The sequence below is a fragment of the Miscanthus floridulus genome, chromosome 14 (assembly GCF_019320115.1).
Source record: "Miscanthus floridulus cultivar M001 chromosome 14, ASM1932011v1, whole genome shotgun sequence".
In the NCBI taxonomy this organism is placed as follows: Eukaryota; Viridiplantae; Streptophyta; class Magnoliopsida; order Poales; family Poaceae; genus Miscanthus; species Miscanthus floridulus.
Window position 1 is genome coordinate 86,577,613 of NC_089593.1, and position 17,489 is coordinate 86,595,101.

The following is a 17,489-nucleotide window of genomic DNA, read 5'->3' on the forward strand; positions in this document are numbered from 1 at the left end:
GATAGGTTCGGGCCGTCAGCACAACGTAATACCCTACTCATATGGCATGTTGGTTTGTATTGGCGATTATATGATATTGCGTGTGTTTTGAGGGGGTCCCTACCCGCCTTATATAGTCTGGGGGGCAGGGTTGCAAGTCGTTAGATCTAGGAGATAACCAGAAAGTAACAACATATTACATGAATCATGGGATCGAACGTATCCTAACAGATCTTGTAGTATCTTCAGGATATCTTCCTGGTGTCTTACGGGGCGCACCGAGCAGCGCCGTGCTCTACAAGGCTTCGTCTTGTGGGCTGGACCACCCCTGGGGGCGTAGCCCATGTATTCTGTCGTGGATATCTAGGGTCGCACCCCCCACAACAAGCGCCTCCGAAGGTGTGTTATTTAGGGCGGTTCTACCACAAAAGGCGCACCATCGGCATAGAGGCGGAGAGGGCAATGCGGCCGAGCATGAATTAGGTGGAGACATAGAGATCCGGCATTGAGGCAGAGCTGGCGGTGTGGCCAGGTGCAAAGGCGGAGATGGCCGGTGCTGAGGCGGAGCGAACGACCCTAGCATGGATCTTGCCCTTCCTCATCTTCTCCTCAACAGACACCCCCACCCCCTCTTCTCCTATGCCAAGATGTATCGTCCTCTTCCTCTTCTCCGCATCGATGTGACGCCCCTCCCCCTCCTTCATCCTCAAACCTACCAACGGAGTTCATGTGAGGGCGGGCATGGCCTGCGTGCCATCGAGGAGGCTTCCTCGCCTGGGCCTCCATGTGCAGACACGCAGGGTCAACAGGTAGGTGTGGAGGTACGTGGTGAGAATCACGGTCGTCGGGATCTGGATCAAGAAAATGGGGAGGAGCGCGAGAGTGTCGTGCGAGGACCGAGTAATGATTAGAATATAGTGGTACGAAGGTATTTTCCCTTCATCCTTAGCGTGTGTCCAGCCCTCAAACGATTGTATTTCTACTAGGATATGGGGATTGAGGGCTAACAAAGAGTAGAAAAATAAAATAAGAAATCTATTTAACAAATATCAAGGTTGGCAAAACCATCCTATATTTTAATCGAGACCCTGATTACGACAACTCTTGGCAGCTTTGGCCCTAGCCGGAGAAGGAAGGAGAACAATAACCAAGAGAGGTGTTTTATCTTCGAATAAAGGATAGTTCTATTTCTAAATACGGCATAGCTAGCGCCCGGACGTCCGCACACTAGCCCTCGTCTGGACGCCCACGCCTGCCCCGCCTGCTGCACCTGCTCGCGTCTGCTGCTACTACACGCCCATGCCTGCTATGCATGCCCACCTACTGTTGCTACGCATGTTGCTCGCCTGCTGCTGCTATATGCATGCTATGCATGCTGCTACACCTACGTGTGTCTGCCCGCATGCTCTGCACGCCCATGCCTGTTGCTGCGCTCGCTTCTCGTGCCTGCTAATAAAAATACTTGCAACATGAAACACTTGCTGCAACATACGTATGAAATAGGTGAAATATTTGGAACATACACTTGCAACATATGTGTATATCCACTGCAACATATGCAACACCCAGATAAAACATTTGCAACATGTCTGAAATAGCTGAAATATTTAAAACATACCCTTGCAACATACGTGTATAGCCATTGCAACATATGCAACACCAGATCTACTTTTATAACATGCAGAAGAAATACTTACAACATACCTCTAAAACATCTAAAACACTTGACACATACATTTGCAACATACGCTTTCAATACAACATGGTGGATGACGCGGCGAGCTGGTGCGGTGGAGGCCTTGCGAGACGGCCGCGACATGTGGGGCGTGCGACGGCCAGGGCGAATCCACGCGGGTGGGAGCGAGCAATGGCGCGCAGAGCAGGCAGGACATGCAGAGTGGTCCATCTTGACAGACGCCCGCTTCATAGCATTACCCTTCTAAATAAGGTGTAGGGATGTTTTCTACTCTCCTTTTTAGGGCCCCTTTGGAATGGAGTTGAAATAAAGGAAAAACATAGGATTGAGATTCCATAGGATTAAAATATTGTAGCAGTCTTTGGTTTGTAGAAATTGCTCATAGGAATTCGAAAGGAAACTTTCCTTTCCCTTCAATTCCATAGAAAAACAATCCACTTTAGACCTCATGGAAAAATCCCTATGCCCAAGGAACAAGGCAAACAATGGATTTATTGGACCAGCTTGTGTCTACTCAAGAGAGTGGAATAGAAATAATTAGGTTGATTTAGAAAGCAATCACTATTTGCTCCTTAAAAATCAATTAAGATTCATGTGTTTCTCGTTTGCCTATCAAACACCTAGGTATGAAAATTTCATATGTTTTCGATTCCTTTGTTTTGCACTTGCATTCCTATTCTATTCCTATTTTTTCCCTTTTCATGTGTTTTATCATTCCTGCACTCCAAATGAGGCCTTAATTTGTAATTGTAAATCGTTCTGGTTTTTCAAGGTACATAGCTTTTATTACGTATCTAGATATACATGGAGTATATTTCTAAATAGTCGATCGATCTCTTGACCTAGCCATGTTGATTTCAATCGGTCTTACTGGGTCTCTCTTTAGTTCGTTGAGTTTGGATGGCTCGAGAATGTGTTGGCTCTTCTGGTAGAATGGGCTGGTTTGGGGTTGCATTTGTTTCAAAAGTTCTGTTTGACAGGGTCTCAGTATTCACTATTCAGTTTGCAATATGCGCAAGCAGAATATTAGACCAAAGGTTGATGTTTCTTACAAGATGGGAACAGGTACTATCTGCATATGGATGCCAAAGTTGCAACAAACAGCCTAGGCTGGAACTCAAAACTGTACTATCCACGCAGTTATCCTTACATTTCTCAACAGCACGGAAAATTGGAACCAATACCAAACCCATTATACAATATCTGCCATTGTTGTTCCCACAGCTACAAGAGGTGCAAATTCAGCAATGAGTATCGGCTATAATTCTGTATACATGCCCCCTACCAAAATCTTTTTCTTATGTACTAGCTTTGCTCTACAAATTAAGCAAACACCTATCCTAGCAGGGGCCATCATACTAGACACGATGAAAAAACCAACACACATGCTTGGTTGCTTGGAAGCAAGACGGAAAAGCCTCGAAAAGAATACCCTCGGTACCAATAGACAGCAGCAGTAACACTGAAGGTTGATGCAGCATTGATGGGCTTGTAGGCCTCAGCACAGGCAGCAACTATACTCCTCTACCAGCTTTTTTTCAGTTCGAAGCCTCTTATCATCTAGGGCATACTGTTGTCGAGGCCTTTGTCAATGGATTGAAGCTTGATGAAGGTTTCTCAATTATAAATTTTCACGGGCTTCTCATAGGTGTGCCGATTCTGCAAACAATATAAAAAACAAACAGAAGACTTGCTTCTAAGGTACACAAACATGGCAGTTAATTTGAGGAACAAATGATATACCCCCATCAAACCCACAAACATTCTACATGCACTCTTGCATGTAATGCATGACCATGATTACTCAGCTGCTCCCAACTTTTTGCACAACAAATTGCTAAAGCAAATTAGCAAAGCCATTCATGTTAATATTCTAAACACCCAACAACAGATATAAAGGTGGGCAAAAAGATATAAGGAATCACACAAGCGCTGGCCTTCCGAGAGTAAAGCTACAATGACACAACATAAACATAACCAGGAATAGAGTTCATGGACACATCAAACATCTATTTCACTCATTTCGCAACAGAATAGCATTGCCTACCTGATTGGCTGTGTAAGACCTTTTCGATGTTGTATCAGTGTGCTCCAAGCCAAGGTATTGTTCCCAAGCACCATATACATCTCTCCTCTGTATTATAAAAAGCAAAGCATCATGTATGAACATAGTGAACAAGAGAAGGTATGCATTTAAGCATACTGATGAAATCACTTGCCTGAAAACGTGCTGATACAACATCAGTGTCCTGGAGGTACTCTGGCCGGTTCATGGATATGAATGCAAGCTTCCACTGATCAAATAAACATTATCAGTGTTATGCATAGCAGTATGGATTGCTGGGATGAGAATGTTATAGTTTGCTAGAAATCTGGTATAAAGTAGTTAACAAACTAAATACAAGGGCATGAAGTTGCCAGAATTATGGCTCATCAATCCCACGTATAAACCTTCACATAAAGATAAGAATGGCTGGACTGAGGCTTAAAAGGTCAGCCCACCTACCAAGTAAGGTGCTCGCTTTTCAAAAGGCGCTCAATGTCTTCTCTTGAAAGACAAATTCCAGCACCCATTCCTATCAACTAATAATGTTGTACTCCCTCCACTCCAAATTATAAAATGTTTTGGCTTTTCAAGATACGTTACTTTTACTATGTATCTAGACATAGTGTATATATCTAAATACATAGCAAAAGCTATGAATCTAGAAATGCCAAAACATCTTATAATTTGGAATGGGAGTAATAACTAGAGAAACTAAGCCTTGACATGATTTTGCACAGTGCACACGCAAGGTGGCAGAGAGGTTTGCAACAATAATTTAGTTTCATTTCAGTGCCTCAGCTAGCCGAAGCATGTGCATGACAGGAAGGGGGCCAAAGCATATTGCCCTGACAGGAAGGGGGCAGAATGGCAAAAGGCAAAAGCTAAGACGGCAATTCCCGAGGGGCAGCAAGACCACTAGGTAGCCAGAACTAATGGACAACTGTTGGATAGCAGTAAAACTTAAATTAACCCCGTATTTGGTTGGAGCAATAAACAGATTACATTCAGCCCACGCTGTACCATTCTATAATAAATAGTAATAATATAAGGATATATTACCTTGGAGAACTCATCAGGAACTCTAAGTTTTCTCTGGATGCGCTCCATTACCTCTGCAGCAGTCTCACCTTCACGGATAACCATCAAAAAAGGATCTCCAAAATTCTGAATTTGCTGATTCTGATTAGGGTCTTTCATGAAATGGTAAACATGAATCAATCGATCATGTGGGCCGAGATTCTTCTCTTCCTCTGGGATCTGTTTCAAAATTGACAGAAGCAGTGTCATGCAAGACAACTTTACATAAGTATCACAGACAATTTTCTCATCTACGTAAATATAATTGTATTTTTCAATAGAATAGATCAAAGGGTCAACATCAAGAAAATGAAATAATACGAACCTCCTCAGCTCGTAATGTCCAGTACTGATCATTTATGTTCTCTATCTTCTCATGAGGCGGAAAGATCTGCAGAAAATACTTATATCATCCTAACAATGCCAAATTTAAGGAAAAAACGTAACACTAATTTTAGAAAGAAGTTCAGAAATTCTAGAACATTGCATTAGAAAGAGCCAGGACTCTTCATACGGGAAATACTTCACATAAACCATGCACGAACCTTATAAATCTTATGGTAAAATACTTCAAGCAAGCGGAGCTCAGCATCAGGATTAGATAGTTCAACCTGTTGAACATTAAAATGAGAATTATAGACATGCTTCAAACTAAGAAAAAAGGATACTATAGTAAATAGGTATAGTTATTATGCAGCAAACCAACAGAAACATCATATTCAAATTCAATTCAATTAAAATTCAGGAGAAACTCTGGGTAAACTGAAAGACAGATTTGTGATCACCTTGGTTTTCAAATCAGTAATCACGTCACTGATAGTGCTATTTCTTGGAAGTCTTATGCTATGAATGACAACCTGACAAATCATGTGCCTCAGTGACATAACTTAGGAATAAAATATGAGCATAGGAACTAGTGACAAACATGACATGAACCTCGTCTTTTGTTGCATGGTGGAATGCAACTTTAAGTGTTTTCAAACACTGCAATTCTGGCAGTGGAATGTCCAGAACCTCATAATACAAGATATCAGAAGTCTGGAATGAAGCAAAAGTAGCATAAATCACTGTCATGTTTTCAAATGCAGTAATGCACTTAATGAATAAACAAAGAAAGAGAATTCGACCTGATTATAATGAACAAGCATATCCAGTAGATGTTCTACTCCCCTATATCTAATAGGCTGTGGTTTAGGTTGCTGAGAATAACAATTGTGAGATGTAAGACGGATCTTTGAGGGATCATCCAACCCAAGTTGATGTGCAACTCTCTCAACAACATCATCATAAGTATGAAGCTTTGACCTACGTGAAAACAAGAAACACATATATGTAAGTTGATTCAAAACTATAGTTCAAATGTAAAACCAGTTTATCAGTTTGATTTGCAATCCCTTACAATTCTAAAGAAAAATCATCCTCCTTTGGTTTGTCCAGAGACCGAAAGTGCACAACCTAAAGTACAAACAACACAAAAGTTACAAGTGAACTCAGTAACAGTAAATTAGTTTGCACTTCACAGAAACAGCAAGCATAACTATGCTTTCATAGTAAAACAAATCAGAAATAAAAAAAAATTATCATTACAAAGCAACGACGAGAAACTATTTTACATAGAAAACATAGTTATGGTTTTGACAAAGTTATTTTACATTTACATAGTTATTTTACATGTCAAGGTAATTTGGTTTTTGGTCCTCCGAATATATTAATTTCATAAAAGGTGTTAGGACTTGGGAAGCTCATGCTCACCACGAATACGTAAATGAAGGTGAAGAGAGAACAGTATGTCAAAAACACAGTGAAATAAGAGGGAATAGAAAAGCAGAGTTTGGTAAACAATGAGATAAGTTGAAAACGTTAGTACTGATTTGTATCCAAGTATACCTGCCTATTGTGAACATACTCCAAGAATGAAGGAACATCAGGATAGCGCACTTGTGTATCACCATCTGGAACAGGAGCCTTTTGGAAACAGATGATGTCTCCATCTTCAAGCTAAAGCATAAGAAAACAAATTCAAAAAAAAAATCAGCGAATGCCTTTGTTGACCATAGAACTAAAAAAATATTTGCATCTAAAAAGAGAGAATTCACAAACCTGACTAGAACGGAAAGTAAGTTTCTTGTCAATATGTTCACACATCACATTTGGCTCAAACTTAATTTCCTGCAGAATAAGAATGTCAAAAGCAACAGAATATTCAACTTTGGAAGATCATCAGGACAGCATTATTAAGTGCACAACATTGTACTAAATTAAAATTAACCATTGCGCAAGATACACTCGAACAATCAAGGACTTGAACAGATTGTATGAGCACAAGGAGCACATAGGCAGAACATGCATACTGTAAGTTACAATGTGAACTCGAGAAATAAATACAGAATTGTGAAGCACCTCATATAGCTCAATTTCTTCATTTGGAGAAAATCCTGCCATTTCATTCAGTTTTGTCAATATTTCAGATGGCTTTCCCAGAGCCTTCACAAAAAGCCTACCGACAAAACTGTAATAGCAGGGCGATGTCACCATGTGAGTCATCTGTAATAAAAGTTCAACAGAATGATCGACAAATATATTAACAAGAAACATACCGAAGCTCTTCCTTCTCAGCATTATAAAGCTTGAAGAAAAGAAGTATGTCTTCTTTGCTCTTCTCAGGTGGACGAATTGGACACAACTCCTATGTAAGTAATAATTAGAAACAACCAAGCATCTCAAAATCTAGAAGGCATAAAAAAGAGGGAAAATAGGAGAATAAATAAACAATATTTACTGGTCCAAGTTCAACTTCCAGAAATAACTTCAGCTCAGCATTGTGTGCCTTATTTGAGACTTCCCTAAGCTGCCCAACCTGTGCAATAAAAGAAAATAAATTGAAATGACAAATGGATTGACACAAATTAAAGAAGTAAAAGGCTAGGATATGATGCATATTATTTTTCACTATTTTTGAAATATTGCCACATAAATACATCCTTATTGTCTACTGCAATAATACTAGTATTCTACATTCAAGAAATTCAACCAAACTGATAGATCAAGAGTTCAAATAAACTAATGCTACATGTTACATGTAAGCAAATCTCAAACGCTAAGAAATGCACACAAATTCACTTGTCCTCAAATTGCAAGTGACATGTGAGGTAGAACTTGCAAGTGATATTGGACAATAAAAGACACCTTTTCCACATAAAAAGAATGCCAAAAGGGAGCACAAAGTTAAAAAGAAAGGATAAATAAAGCAAATGAAAATAAAACTTAACACCAGTTGAACTTCAAACGTGATGAACCAAGTGGTATTCCACATATTTAAGTACTTGATTGAAGTATTATAAGTGTGGACTTCTAAAAACAACAAATGACTTACTGATTGTGCTTCCTCATGGGGGGTCAATGGACGATTCGGCCGGTATGTATGGTTCTGCCTCTTAGCCCACAACCAGAAGCGCTGAAACTGTACAGGGATGCCAAATTCCTTTGCAACTTCCTCCTGAACAATTCATTTGAAAATCAAATGAGACTACCAAAATCAAATGGTGTGTAATGAAAACAAACTGCTATAGCTTTGACGCAGAGTATAGAACACAACTAGAAAATTAAAGAAATCTGGAATGCGGTAAATGGAATGTTCCAAAATGGTAATGAAAACAATTAATCAGCCAGACCATAAAGCAAGTTTGCTGACTATTTCTGGTAGGTGCCCGTTTTAATTTTTAAAGATAGAATTGCAACAGAAAATAACACTGCTTGGAGGGGCTTGAACTTGAGTTCAAAACCACCATAAATGTAGCAGCTCAATCCCTTGCAAATAGGCCAGTAGTATCCAAATATCATAACCATGAAGCCATGGTATGAAAAAACATGTAGGGTTTTTTAGGCCATTACCTTGAATGAAGTAAAAGGCAACTGCTTCTGAATGCGGAAGCTGCGAACTTTTTCATGGTCCACCAGGTCAAAATATATATTCTTACCAATTTGCTCCTTCAAATCCTCATCTCGAGCAATCTATTTTCATTTTTTACAAACAAAGTTCTATCAAGAGGAGTCACCAAGAGAGAAGTTAGCTGCTGGTATGACTGAAACAAGAGCAGACCTTTATGATAGTGTAGAGATGAGCTTCAGCCTTCTCCTTCTTCTTGTGCTCTTTCTCTTCTTGTTCTTTCTTCAACCTTATCTGTAAAAGAACAGTTCAATCAATCACTATCTTCAACGAAAATACTAAGATGATACAAAGAAAAGGGGTAAAGTATACAAGAACTACTTACCCGCAAATGCTCAGCGATATCCTTCTCATCGACATTACACATTATTTTCTCCTTGTCACTCTCACGTATATAGACAAGCATATATGCATTCGAATACTTTGTGAATTTGAATGGTGTGTTATTGAAACCAGGGTTTATTTGAGGCAACTGTTCCATACAAAGAATAAAGTTAATCCAAGTCCACAAGTAATGCATTGTACTGAATGAACATTTGTTATATAGAATGTTACCTCTTCCTCACCCCCATACTGCTCTTCAAGTGCCTTTTTAATGTCTTCTTTTGTAACCCGCTCATCATCGAATTTGTACCTGAAAACCAACCAGAAAAATTCATAGAGATGGCATTTGTAAAACATTTGCAAAGATATGGTAACTGGATGGCAATGTGCTGTGCATAAGCAAAGAAAGTGATTCCATGTGCCATCTGGTTAAATAAGAGATTACTGTGAAAGAAGGCTCTTTATCACTGTGAACTGTCAGTGCAGCTGATAGAAGATGATAAAGCTAACCAACAGATTCAGAGGATTGCATTGCATGTTGACACAAGACACAAGATGGTGATAAAGCCAGCAATGAGTATACTGAAGTTGTGAGCAGGGCTGAGTGTAAATATACACAATACCCAGTTCAATATCATGCAGCTGTTACATACATACATACATAATACACACACACAGATATATATATATATATATCACGCCCATCCATTCTAGGCCCATATGTTGTATATATGAGAGACATTAAGTCTAATTGAGAGGTTATCTTCCCACAAATTATTCCAAGGTAACAGCAGCATGGAGCATTTTAAGAATCACAAATGTCTTATGCTTAAAATGCTGGGCCACAATCAAAATAATGGTGCATACCAGAAAATTATTAAGGCAAACTACCAGAAGACACATCTACCAGCATGAACTGAAACTCATGAGATGGAAACGCACCACTGATCCGAGAGCATTGGCCGAATAAAAGCATAGTAGTGACCACCATGTACTCCCCCACTATGAACAAGAACACTGAATGAAAAAAGACAGGCAACATCAGCATAGAAAAAATGGATCATTTTTGTACGCATGCTGTCAAGATTACATGAATAATGTGAAATTAACTGTCAGAACAAAGAAGACAGCAATTTTTTTCAAATTTGCACATTTTCTAACACAGCTTCACTATGTAGGGCAAAAGGACAATGTTGCATACATTCAATTTATTGGCCAATTTCTACACTCAGGTTCTTCTGTATTACATTAACCAGAGATCAGCATCTAGAAAAAAGTAACTGAAACTGGGGCATCCTTTAAAGGAGAAGTGCTACACTGGTTGGAATTTCACATTTCTATATACATGGATTAGATTTTTCCATTATAGCTGTTGCATCTATATACCATTCAAAGAATTGGAACAGTTTATGACAAATAAATTACCTGTGAAGCGTATAGAGGTTTCTAATACTTCGATCTGCATCTGGAGAAAGATATTTTCCATTGTCTCTATCAAGATCAAGTTGAAGAGGGAACTCATAGCGGTCATTAATCTGCAGAAGTAGGTAGTTCATCACTAGATAATCTTATCAACAATTTCTTAAACAAAAGACATCTAATGTTAATTGTTGAGGAAGCCACACATAGACAACAGAAAACTGAATTAGGCAAACAAGAACATGAAACAGATAATCCTAACAAAAGAAAGAACCAGAGCTACAAAAAATTGATCATGATTTTTGTCTGAATGAGGCATGTTTTATTCAGGGTAACATGTGCACATCCAAATGACGAATTTTTTATATAAAATACAAGGTGCTGGAGGTGTCAATTATCACAACTTAAAAACTACTTGCATCCTAAAGAAGCATCAAGTCACAGTCTCTATTCAAGCAGTATGGTACTGGGCTATGTGCATCAACTGAAATAACCGTCATAATGATCTATTTACTGATAACTTCGTAATTGTAAAGAAAAAACACAAAGCATAAACAGATGTTTGCCGCTTACCACATTTTTAACATGTTCCCCAACACTCATATGAGTGACTGCACCCAAACAGAAAAAACTGGCAGTGACTAACTGGAACTAATTAGTTCTATTTTAATCCACTTCACAGCAAAGAATTAATATTGTTGGCACCAAAACAGATTCAATAACCCCCAAAAATAGCAAAATATGTGTTATTGTGTACCAATGCGTACAAAGACTAATTGCATTGTTCCACAGTTCAAGGAGTTAGTAGCAACTGTGATTGTTGAGCGCTTAACAACAAGGAGTCAAAGATACAATCACATCAACTCTATGCAAATTCTTGCAGACCTTTTAGAGAAAGAATTGCTAATTGTGACTTGAAAGAAATTACGCAAATATTGCTAATATCAATCTAAAGCTTAACGATTTGGTCAGTGCCAAACCCTTGGCATGCCATGACAACCAGCATTTCAATTAAAAAAAAACTATCTGATTGAAACAATGATAAAGATGTATAGAAGTGGTTTATCATTTTGACGGTGGTAGTTAGCACGGTTCTAACCTTAACCATTGTATCTCGCATGTAATCATATTCAAAACGCTTCAGTTGAAGCTGCAAAACAGGAGGGAAATCGAGGAAGAGCACACCTTTCCTTGCATCCTGAAAACAAAATAAGATTGAAATTAAGGTACAACTGTAATAACAAAAAAGGTCAGAAAAGATAATCATAACCGAACTGATAATAAGCCACACAGTTTTTTTTGTCCAGATGTAGCAGAGTGCTCTGAGTGTGTGTTCTGGTTCGTGTTGCACATCTTTTGTTGGCATTCAATATCATGTGTCTGGTGCTTGCTAGAGTGAATGGGAGAACTGGGGGTATCTTTCTTTGGCGAGGAGAGTTTGGAATTGCAGTAGGCACTGTGGCGCTAGATGGCTGTGTTTTTGTTCGTAAACTGGTAACCCCAGTAAAACAGATGGTGCTGGCTAAGCTTTCTATAAAGGCCAGGCTGAAGTTTAGACTTGTTCAAAAAGAACATAAGATAATTATGACAGAATTCTGTCATTTCATTGAAATACCAGGAACTTTCCTAAAACTCTGAAAATCAGGTAATCAGCATCTACTACACCTAAATATCCAGCTACAAGGCCATTCATAGAGCAGGATTTGTGGGAACCTGTAAGCCATATCGCTCCGCATGGTATTTGTTATCACCCTCTAGACGCTCCACTTCCACATACTTATCAAATGATGCATAAACATCACGACAACCTTTCACATCAAGTTGTAGATCTGCAAGCCATGACATAGGCAACTATTATTTATATATCATAGATAAATATATGATTTTCATGCAAGTACAATTAAATGACAGAGCCTACCGTAAAATGATTCTTTTCTGCTAGATTTATAGTCCACGTTAATGCACTCGATGTAATTAATGTGGTGGCCTTCAAATAATTGTTCAATTGTTCCTTCCACAACAGTTCCCTGTGGAGAAAGAAAAGTTAATAAAAAGTAAATTGATGTATTGATAATTCAATATTGTCATATTCACCTTCATCTTATCTTCCAGTTTCTCACAAAGAACTCTGTTGAGTTCTTGCACATCATGTTGCATGAAAGAATCATAAGTATCCCATCCAAAGGATTTGGTCAACTCTTTCGTCGCTACACTGTTGTCACTATACTGGAGCTTGTAAAAAAGGCTCTGCAGGGCTAAAGGGATACTCCCAGATGGCATGTCATTCTCAGTTGTTGGCATATGATATACAGCCTATAAAAACATTTCAATAAATTGGTTCAAAATTCAGGCATTTAGAGAAACGCGTAGAACAGAACAATGATTGATCTCACCTTTCTAAAATATGGTGTATGGTATAACGTTTGAAGGAGAGAGTTCATATAACAGGTAGCACCTTGATTCTTAAGACCTACAAAACCTGTTTCTTTTTTCGAGTCATAAGTCCAATAATCCACCATTCTGCGGACAGCAACCTCAGCGTCTACAACAACGGTGTCATTCACAAGATAGCCCCTGCTTGGGTCATATAGGTCACTCAAAGGCATAAATGATGTGAAACCCCAGTCGCTCTCGCGTGCATTAAATTGGTGCTGGGTATCTGCCAAACATGGGACCAACATATAGATTCAACCAAAAGAAATATTCCAGAAATAGTGAGAAACTCAATGTAACTAAAGGAAAAAATGTAAAGGTGTTATAATAACATATAAAAATGCCAGATTGAAGGAATTAATGAAAAAAAAGGTTGGCAATCAAACCCTTATCAGATAATAATTCTAGTATTTATACATCACTTGATAAACTATTAGCAACTGAACCGAAGGTTAGCTTCAAGCAACTGTGAGTTGGTAACTGAGCACAAAAGTTCAAAGTAAGAAACAAACTGTTAGGGGTTTTTGGGAAATCTAAATAAGCACAACTGCAATCAACACAGTTTTGAGAAATGACTGTTTATGAGGCAGCAATGTGGGTCCGGTACTCCTGTCCAGACATGTTTGCAAGTTTCAAATGGCATGCATTGGACTCTGTCATCCATATCCGACATATATCATTGTTGAACATATTATACCATACACTATAACAGTGATCAACTCCGTATGTGATTGATGATCTACATACATCCTAACAAAAGGCACATTCAACAATATTAATGCAGCTATTTGCAAAGAAATAGAAGTCAAAAGAATCTTTCACAATCGACATAATAATTATATTTTCAAGACAACAAATGCGGTAAAGCTGACAAGCACACATGAGAGTTGAGACGCTAGCTTGAGTTGTCACTTTGCCAAAAATGATGAGAAAAAATAGACACGCAGCTGGGAAACATCCTACAGAAATCAAGTAAGTATGAAAACCAAAAAAAAACTTACCTAGAAGTGAATTAACACCCTTAAAATTAAAGCAACTTAAAATAAAGATTTTATTAAACTTAAGAACTTTATGTGTCATGCATGTGCTACATATGCTTCCTACATATATCTTGATTCAGAATAACAGAGGGACAGAGCTTCACCCTTGTCTATGATTTTGCATATTAGTTGTAATTAGTTATAGGCAAATCGAATGTGCACCTCATTTCCAGTTAACCTCATGCTAACATGATAAAAGTTTGACAATTGTCAATGATCAAATATAACTGCCAATGACCTCATCATGTTCCAGCTCAGTTGAAGACTTGTAAGTTATAGCCCCAACTTCCATGATGGAATGGCATTCACAAGACAAGCAGAAGAACATTAAATGAAGAAAGAGATACCTTTCCGAATCGTATACTTGGGGTGGATCTGATTCACAACAGCCAAGCTGAACTGAGCATACCGGCTCCACCCGTATGGGAGGTTCCCAGAATCCGCAACATCCAAATACATCGATAAGTGATCCACATTGTTCCCCTTGGGGAAAATTAGCACACGCCTGCAAGCAAAAAGTAGCACATCCATTAAAACCCACCAAGCGTTTACCCATGTTTCCGGCAGCGGTTACAGTGGCAGGAGATCCAAACGCTCACCATTTGTATCCTCCAACGACAAACACATCAGAGTAGTGCTTCTTAGTGTTAAGACGGCTGAAGTTCTCGATCGTCCAGGTGAAGCGCGACGTCTGTGGGTCCTCGGGCGGCTGGCTCTCCGCTGTGTTGGCGGGCTCTGTCTGCGCAACAACTAGCAGCAGGAACCACGACAGCAGCCACCACGTGTGAGATGAGATCAACGAGAACTAGAAACACGTAAACCCACGAGCAAAAGCACAGAAGGCGCAGGAAGGCTTAGGTCCTCACCTTCCATCGGCTGTGGGGCAGCTTCCGGGCCAGCAACAGGGAGCTCCTGGTGCGGCACCAGCATCTCGTCGTCCTCCTGCTGCTGCTGCGAGGAGGGAAGAGCGCGGGCTGAGGGGTCAGATCCGGCCCGGTGCGTAAACCCTGGCGCGAACCCAAGCACCCTCGATCGGCGCGGCGGCGAGGGTGGACTGGCCGCGGAGATCGGGGCGAGCGAGCGAGAGAGTGAAGGAGAGCACGTACCTCGAGAGGGGGCGGCGTCATCATAGTCATGGGGTCGTCGTTGCCCGCGACTGCGGTGCGTGTGCGAGAGGCGTCCGCCAAGCGGCGGCGGCGGCGACGGCGGAAGGCGGCGGGAAGAGGAGGAAGAAGGGGCGGGGGTCGAGGGCGAGGGCGGATGCGAGGCGAGGCAGGCGAGGGGAAGCTGCTGATGCGGTGAAGGGGGAGCACAGGTCGGTCGCGTGCTGTCGGGGGCGATTTCGTGATTTCCTGGGTCGAGTAGAGCCGGGCACGGCACAGTTCAGACAGGAGCCGAGCTCAAGAGTTTTTGGGACTCGCGACTACCGAGCGCTCTCTCTCTTCTTCTCGACAGAGTCCACAAAACAATAACCTTCATTTCTAGTAGCATGTACATAGACGATTTTCTTCCCAACTTAGGTGGTGTTCGGATCCAGTGACTAAAATTTAGGAGATATATCGAGACGATGTTACATGGAGTGTTCGGATACTAATGAAAAAATAAATTATATAATCCGTCAATACTCTACGAGACGATTTTTTAAGCCTAATTAATCCGTCATTAGCAAATGTTTACTGTAGCACCATGTTGTCAAATTATGGACTAATTAGGCTTAAAAGATTCGTCTCGTAAATTAGTCGCAAACTATGTAATTAGTTTCGTAATTAGTCTATATTTAATACTTCATGCATGTGTCTAAACATTCGATAAGACATCGACTAAAATTTAGGAGGGGCAACCAAACACCACCTTAGGTCTCGTTTTAATTTAGGCGGTAAAGTTTTGAATGTCACGTTGGATATCATATGGGATATTACATGGGGTTTTCGGATACTAATAAAAAAACAAGTTACAGAATTCGTAAGTAATCCGCGAGAAGAATTTATTAAACCTAATTAACCCGTCATTAGCACATATTTACTATAGCACCACATTGTCAAATCAGGAACTAATTAGGGGGTTTACTCCATATCCCATCGAATGTTTGGACACATGCATAGAGTATTAAATATAGACTAAAAATAACTAATTTATGAGATAAATCTTTTAAGCCTAATTAGTCCATGATTTGACAATGTGATGCTACAATAAACATGTGCTAATGACGGAATAATTATACTTAATAAATTCTTCTTGCGGAGTACTGATTACTTATGTAATTTGTTTTATTATTACTATCTGAATACTCCTATGTGACACCCCGATGTGACGCCTCTAAATTTTAACTCCTAAATTTAAACACCATCTAAGAAAGTTTTTCTTTCTTCCACAAAAATCCACAAAACAATAGGCTTCCTTTCTAGTAGTTGTAATCGTTTTCCAAGACAATTTTTTTCACAATTTAAGATACCTTAGTGTCTCTAAGGCAGTTTTTTACCGGCGATGTTGGGTTCATAAATCCGGGGTCTCTAATGGGCCCGCTTTCCAGCAAAAACTCGGCCCCGCAAACGGCATTACGAACGACGCAGAACTCCTGGGCCGGCCAAGATACCTAACGATAGGCCGAAAGAGCGATCCAGTCTCCGACCGGAAGGCTTGACCAAGGAGGGGACGACGCTCGCTTCCGACTCCGACCCGCTTCTCCGACCGAAAAGGCCTGATCAAGGAGGGGACGACGCTCGCTTCCGACTTTGACCCGCTTCTTCGACCGAAAGGCCTTGCTAAGAGGGGGACGACGCTCGCTTCCGACTCTGACCTGCTTCTCCAATGGGGAATACACCGAACCTCTGCTTATGGCTCTTCTCCGATCGGCGCGGTCGGAGCCGACTGGAAACGACCGACCGGGGACGCCCGCTCGGTGAGGACCGAAGAAATCAAGCGGAGCAGATAAGGTAATGCGTTCAAGTCAAACTGCAATAACGAGGACCGTACCCTACACACCTATAGGACAGTACTGTCAGGCCATGCCAGAAGGGTACTTTGCAGCCTTCCAGACAAGTCAGAACACAAACAGTGTTGTAGACGCCAACATTTGTCCTACAGTATGGTAGGCGTCGATATTTGCCATACCAGAAAACCACGATGGAGCCTACCACATGCATCTAGGCGTCAACAGTATTGTGGGTGCCGACAAACTGTCTTGTACCCAACGGAGTGGGCAACAAGACTAGGGCACACACACTCTCTCTTTCTCTTGAACTTGTAAGGCCTCCCCCTTCATCTATAAAAGGGGATACGCTCTCTCCCAACAAGGACGGTCATTCTGACTCTCTCTCTCTCTCTGCTAGCTTTAGACATTCTAAGCACTCGAACAGCTTCACGGCTCTAGAACTCTAAAGCTACACAGAGCATATGTTCTAATACTTAGCGCACATAGGAGCTTCCGTCACTCTCAGCCCTTCAGTCTAGAGTCCGACCGGACCTCTAACACCTCTATCTTATTCCCACTCGTTTGTAACCCCACAGCAAACTTCGAGCACCTGGGCT

General features: G+C 40.5%; 1 protein-coding gene across 2 annotated transcripts; it reads right to left on the reverse strand.

Annotated features, from left to right (window-relative positions):
* Positions 1–2,766: 2,766 nt before the first annotated feature.
* On the reverse strand, positions 2,767–15,338 carry LOC136505575 (ubiquitin C-terminal hydrolase 12-like). Of its 2 annotated transcripts, none has more exons than XM_066500741.1 (31): positions 15,068–15,338; positions 14,828–14,909; positions 14,561–14,711; positions 14,309–14,466; positions 12,882–13,147; positions 12,583–12,801; positions 12,407–12,515; positions 12,202–12,317; positions 11,588–11,686; positions 10,495–10,604; positions 10,012–10,086; positions 9,301–9,379; positions 9,071–9,217; positions 8,899–8,979; positions 8,691–8,810; positions 8,173–8,295; positions 7,579–7,656; positions 7,397–7,485; positions 7,200–7,308; positions 6,900–6,968; positions 6,687–6,797; positions 6,199–6,254; positions 5,927–6,104; positions 5,736–5,837; positions 5,585–5,656; positions 5,345–5,410; positions 5,125–5,190; positions 4,782–4,979; positions 3,895–3,969; positions 3,723–3,809; positions 2,767–3,334 (listed from the first exon to the last, which is right to left on the reverse strand). In XM_066500741.1, the coding sequence occupies exons 1-31, from the start codon at positions 15,095–15,097 to the stop codon at positions 3,293–3,295; spliced, it is 3,363 nt and encodes a 1,120-aa protein (XP_066356838.1). In that variant the 5' UTR covers positions 15,098–15,338; the 3' UTR covers positions 2,767–3,292. The 2 variants fall into 2 exon arrangements, with proteins under 2 accessions (XP_066356838.1, XP_066356837.1); XM_066500740.1 differs by having other exon boundaries at positions 14,828–14,912; positions 15,068–15,337.
* Positions 15,339–17,489: the final 2,151 nt, after the last annotated feature.

Coding starts and splice junctions, on each gene's coding strand:
- LOC136505575 (XM_066500740.1), bottom strand. CDS start 15,097: ATGACTATGATGACGCCGCCCCCTCTCGAG. Junction 6,969..7,199: donor AAGAAATTGAGCTATATGAG/GTGCTTCACAAT, acceptor CTTATTCTGCAG/GAAATTAAGTTTGAGCCAAA. Junction 6,798..6,899: donor TTACTTTCCGTTCTAGTCAG/GTTTGTGAATTC, acceptor CTTATGCTTTAG/CTTGAAGATGGAGACATCAT.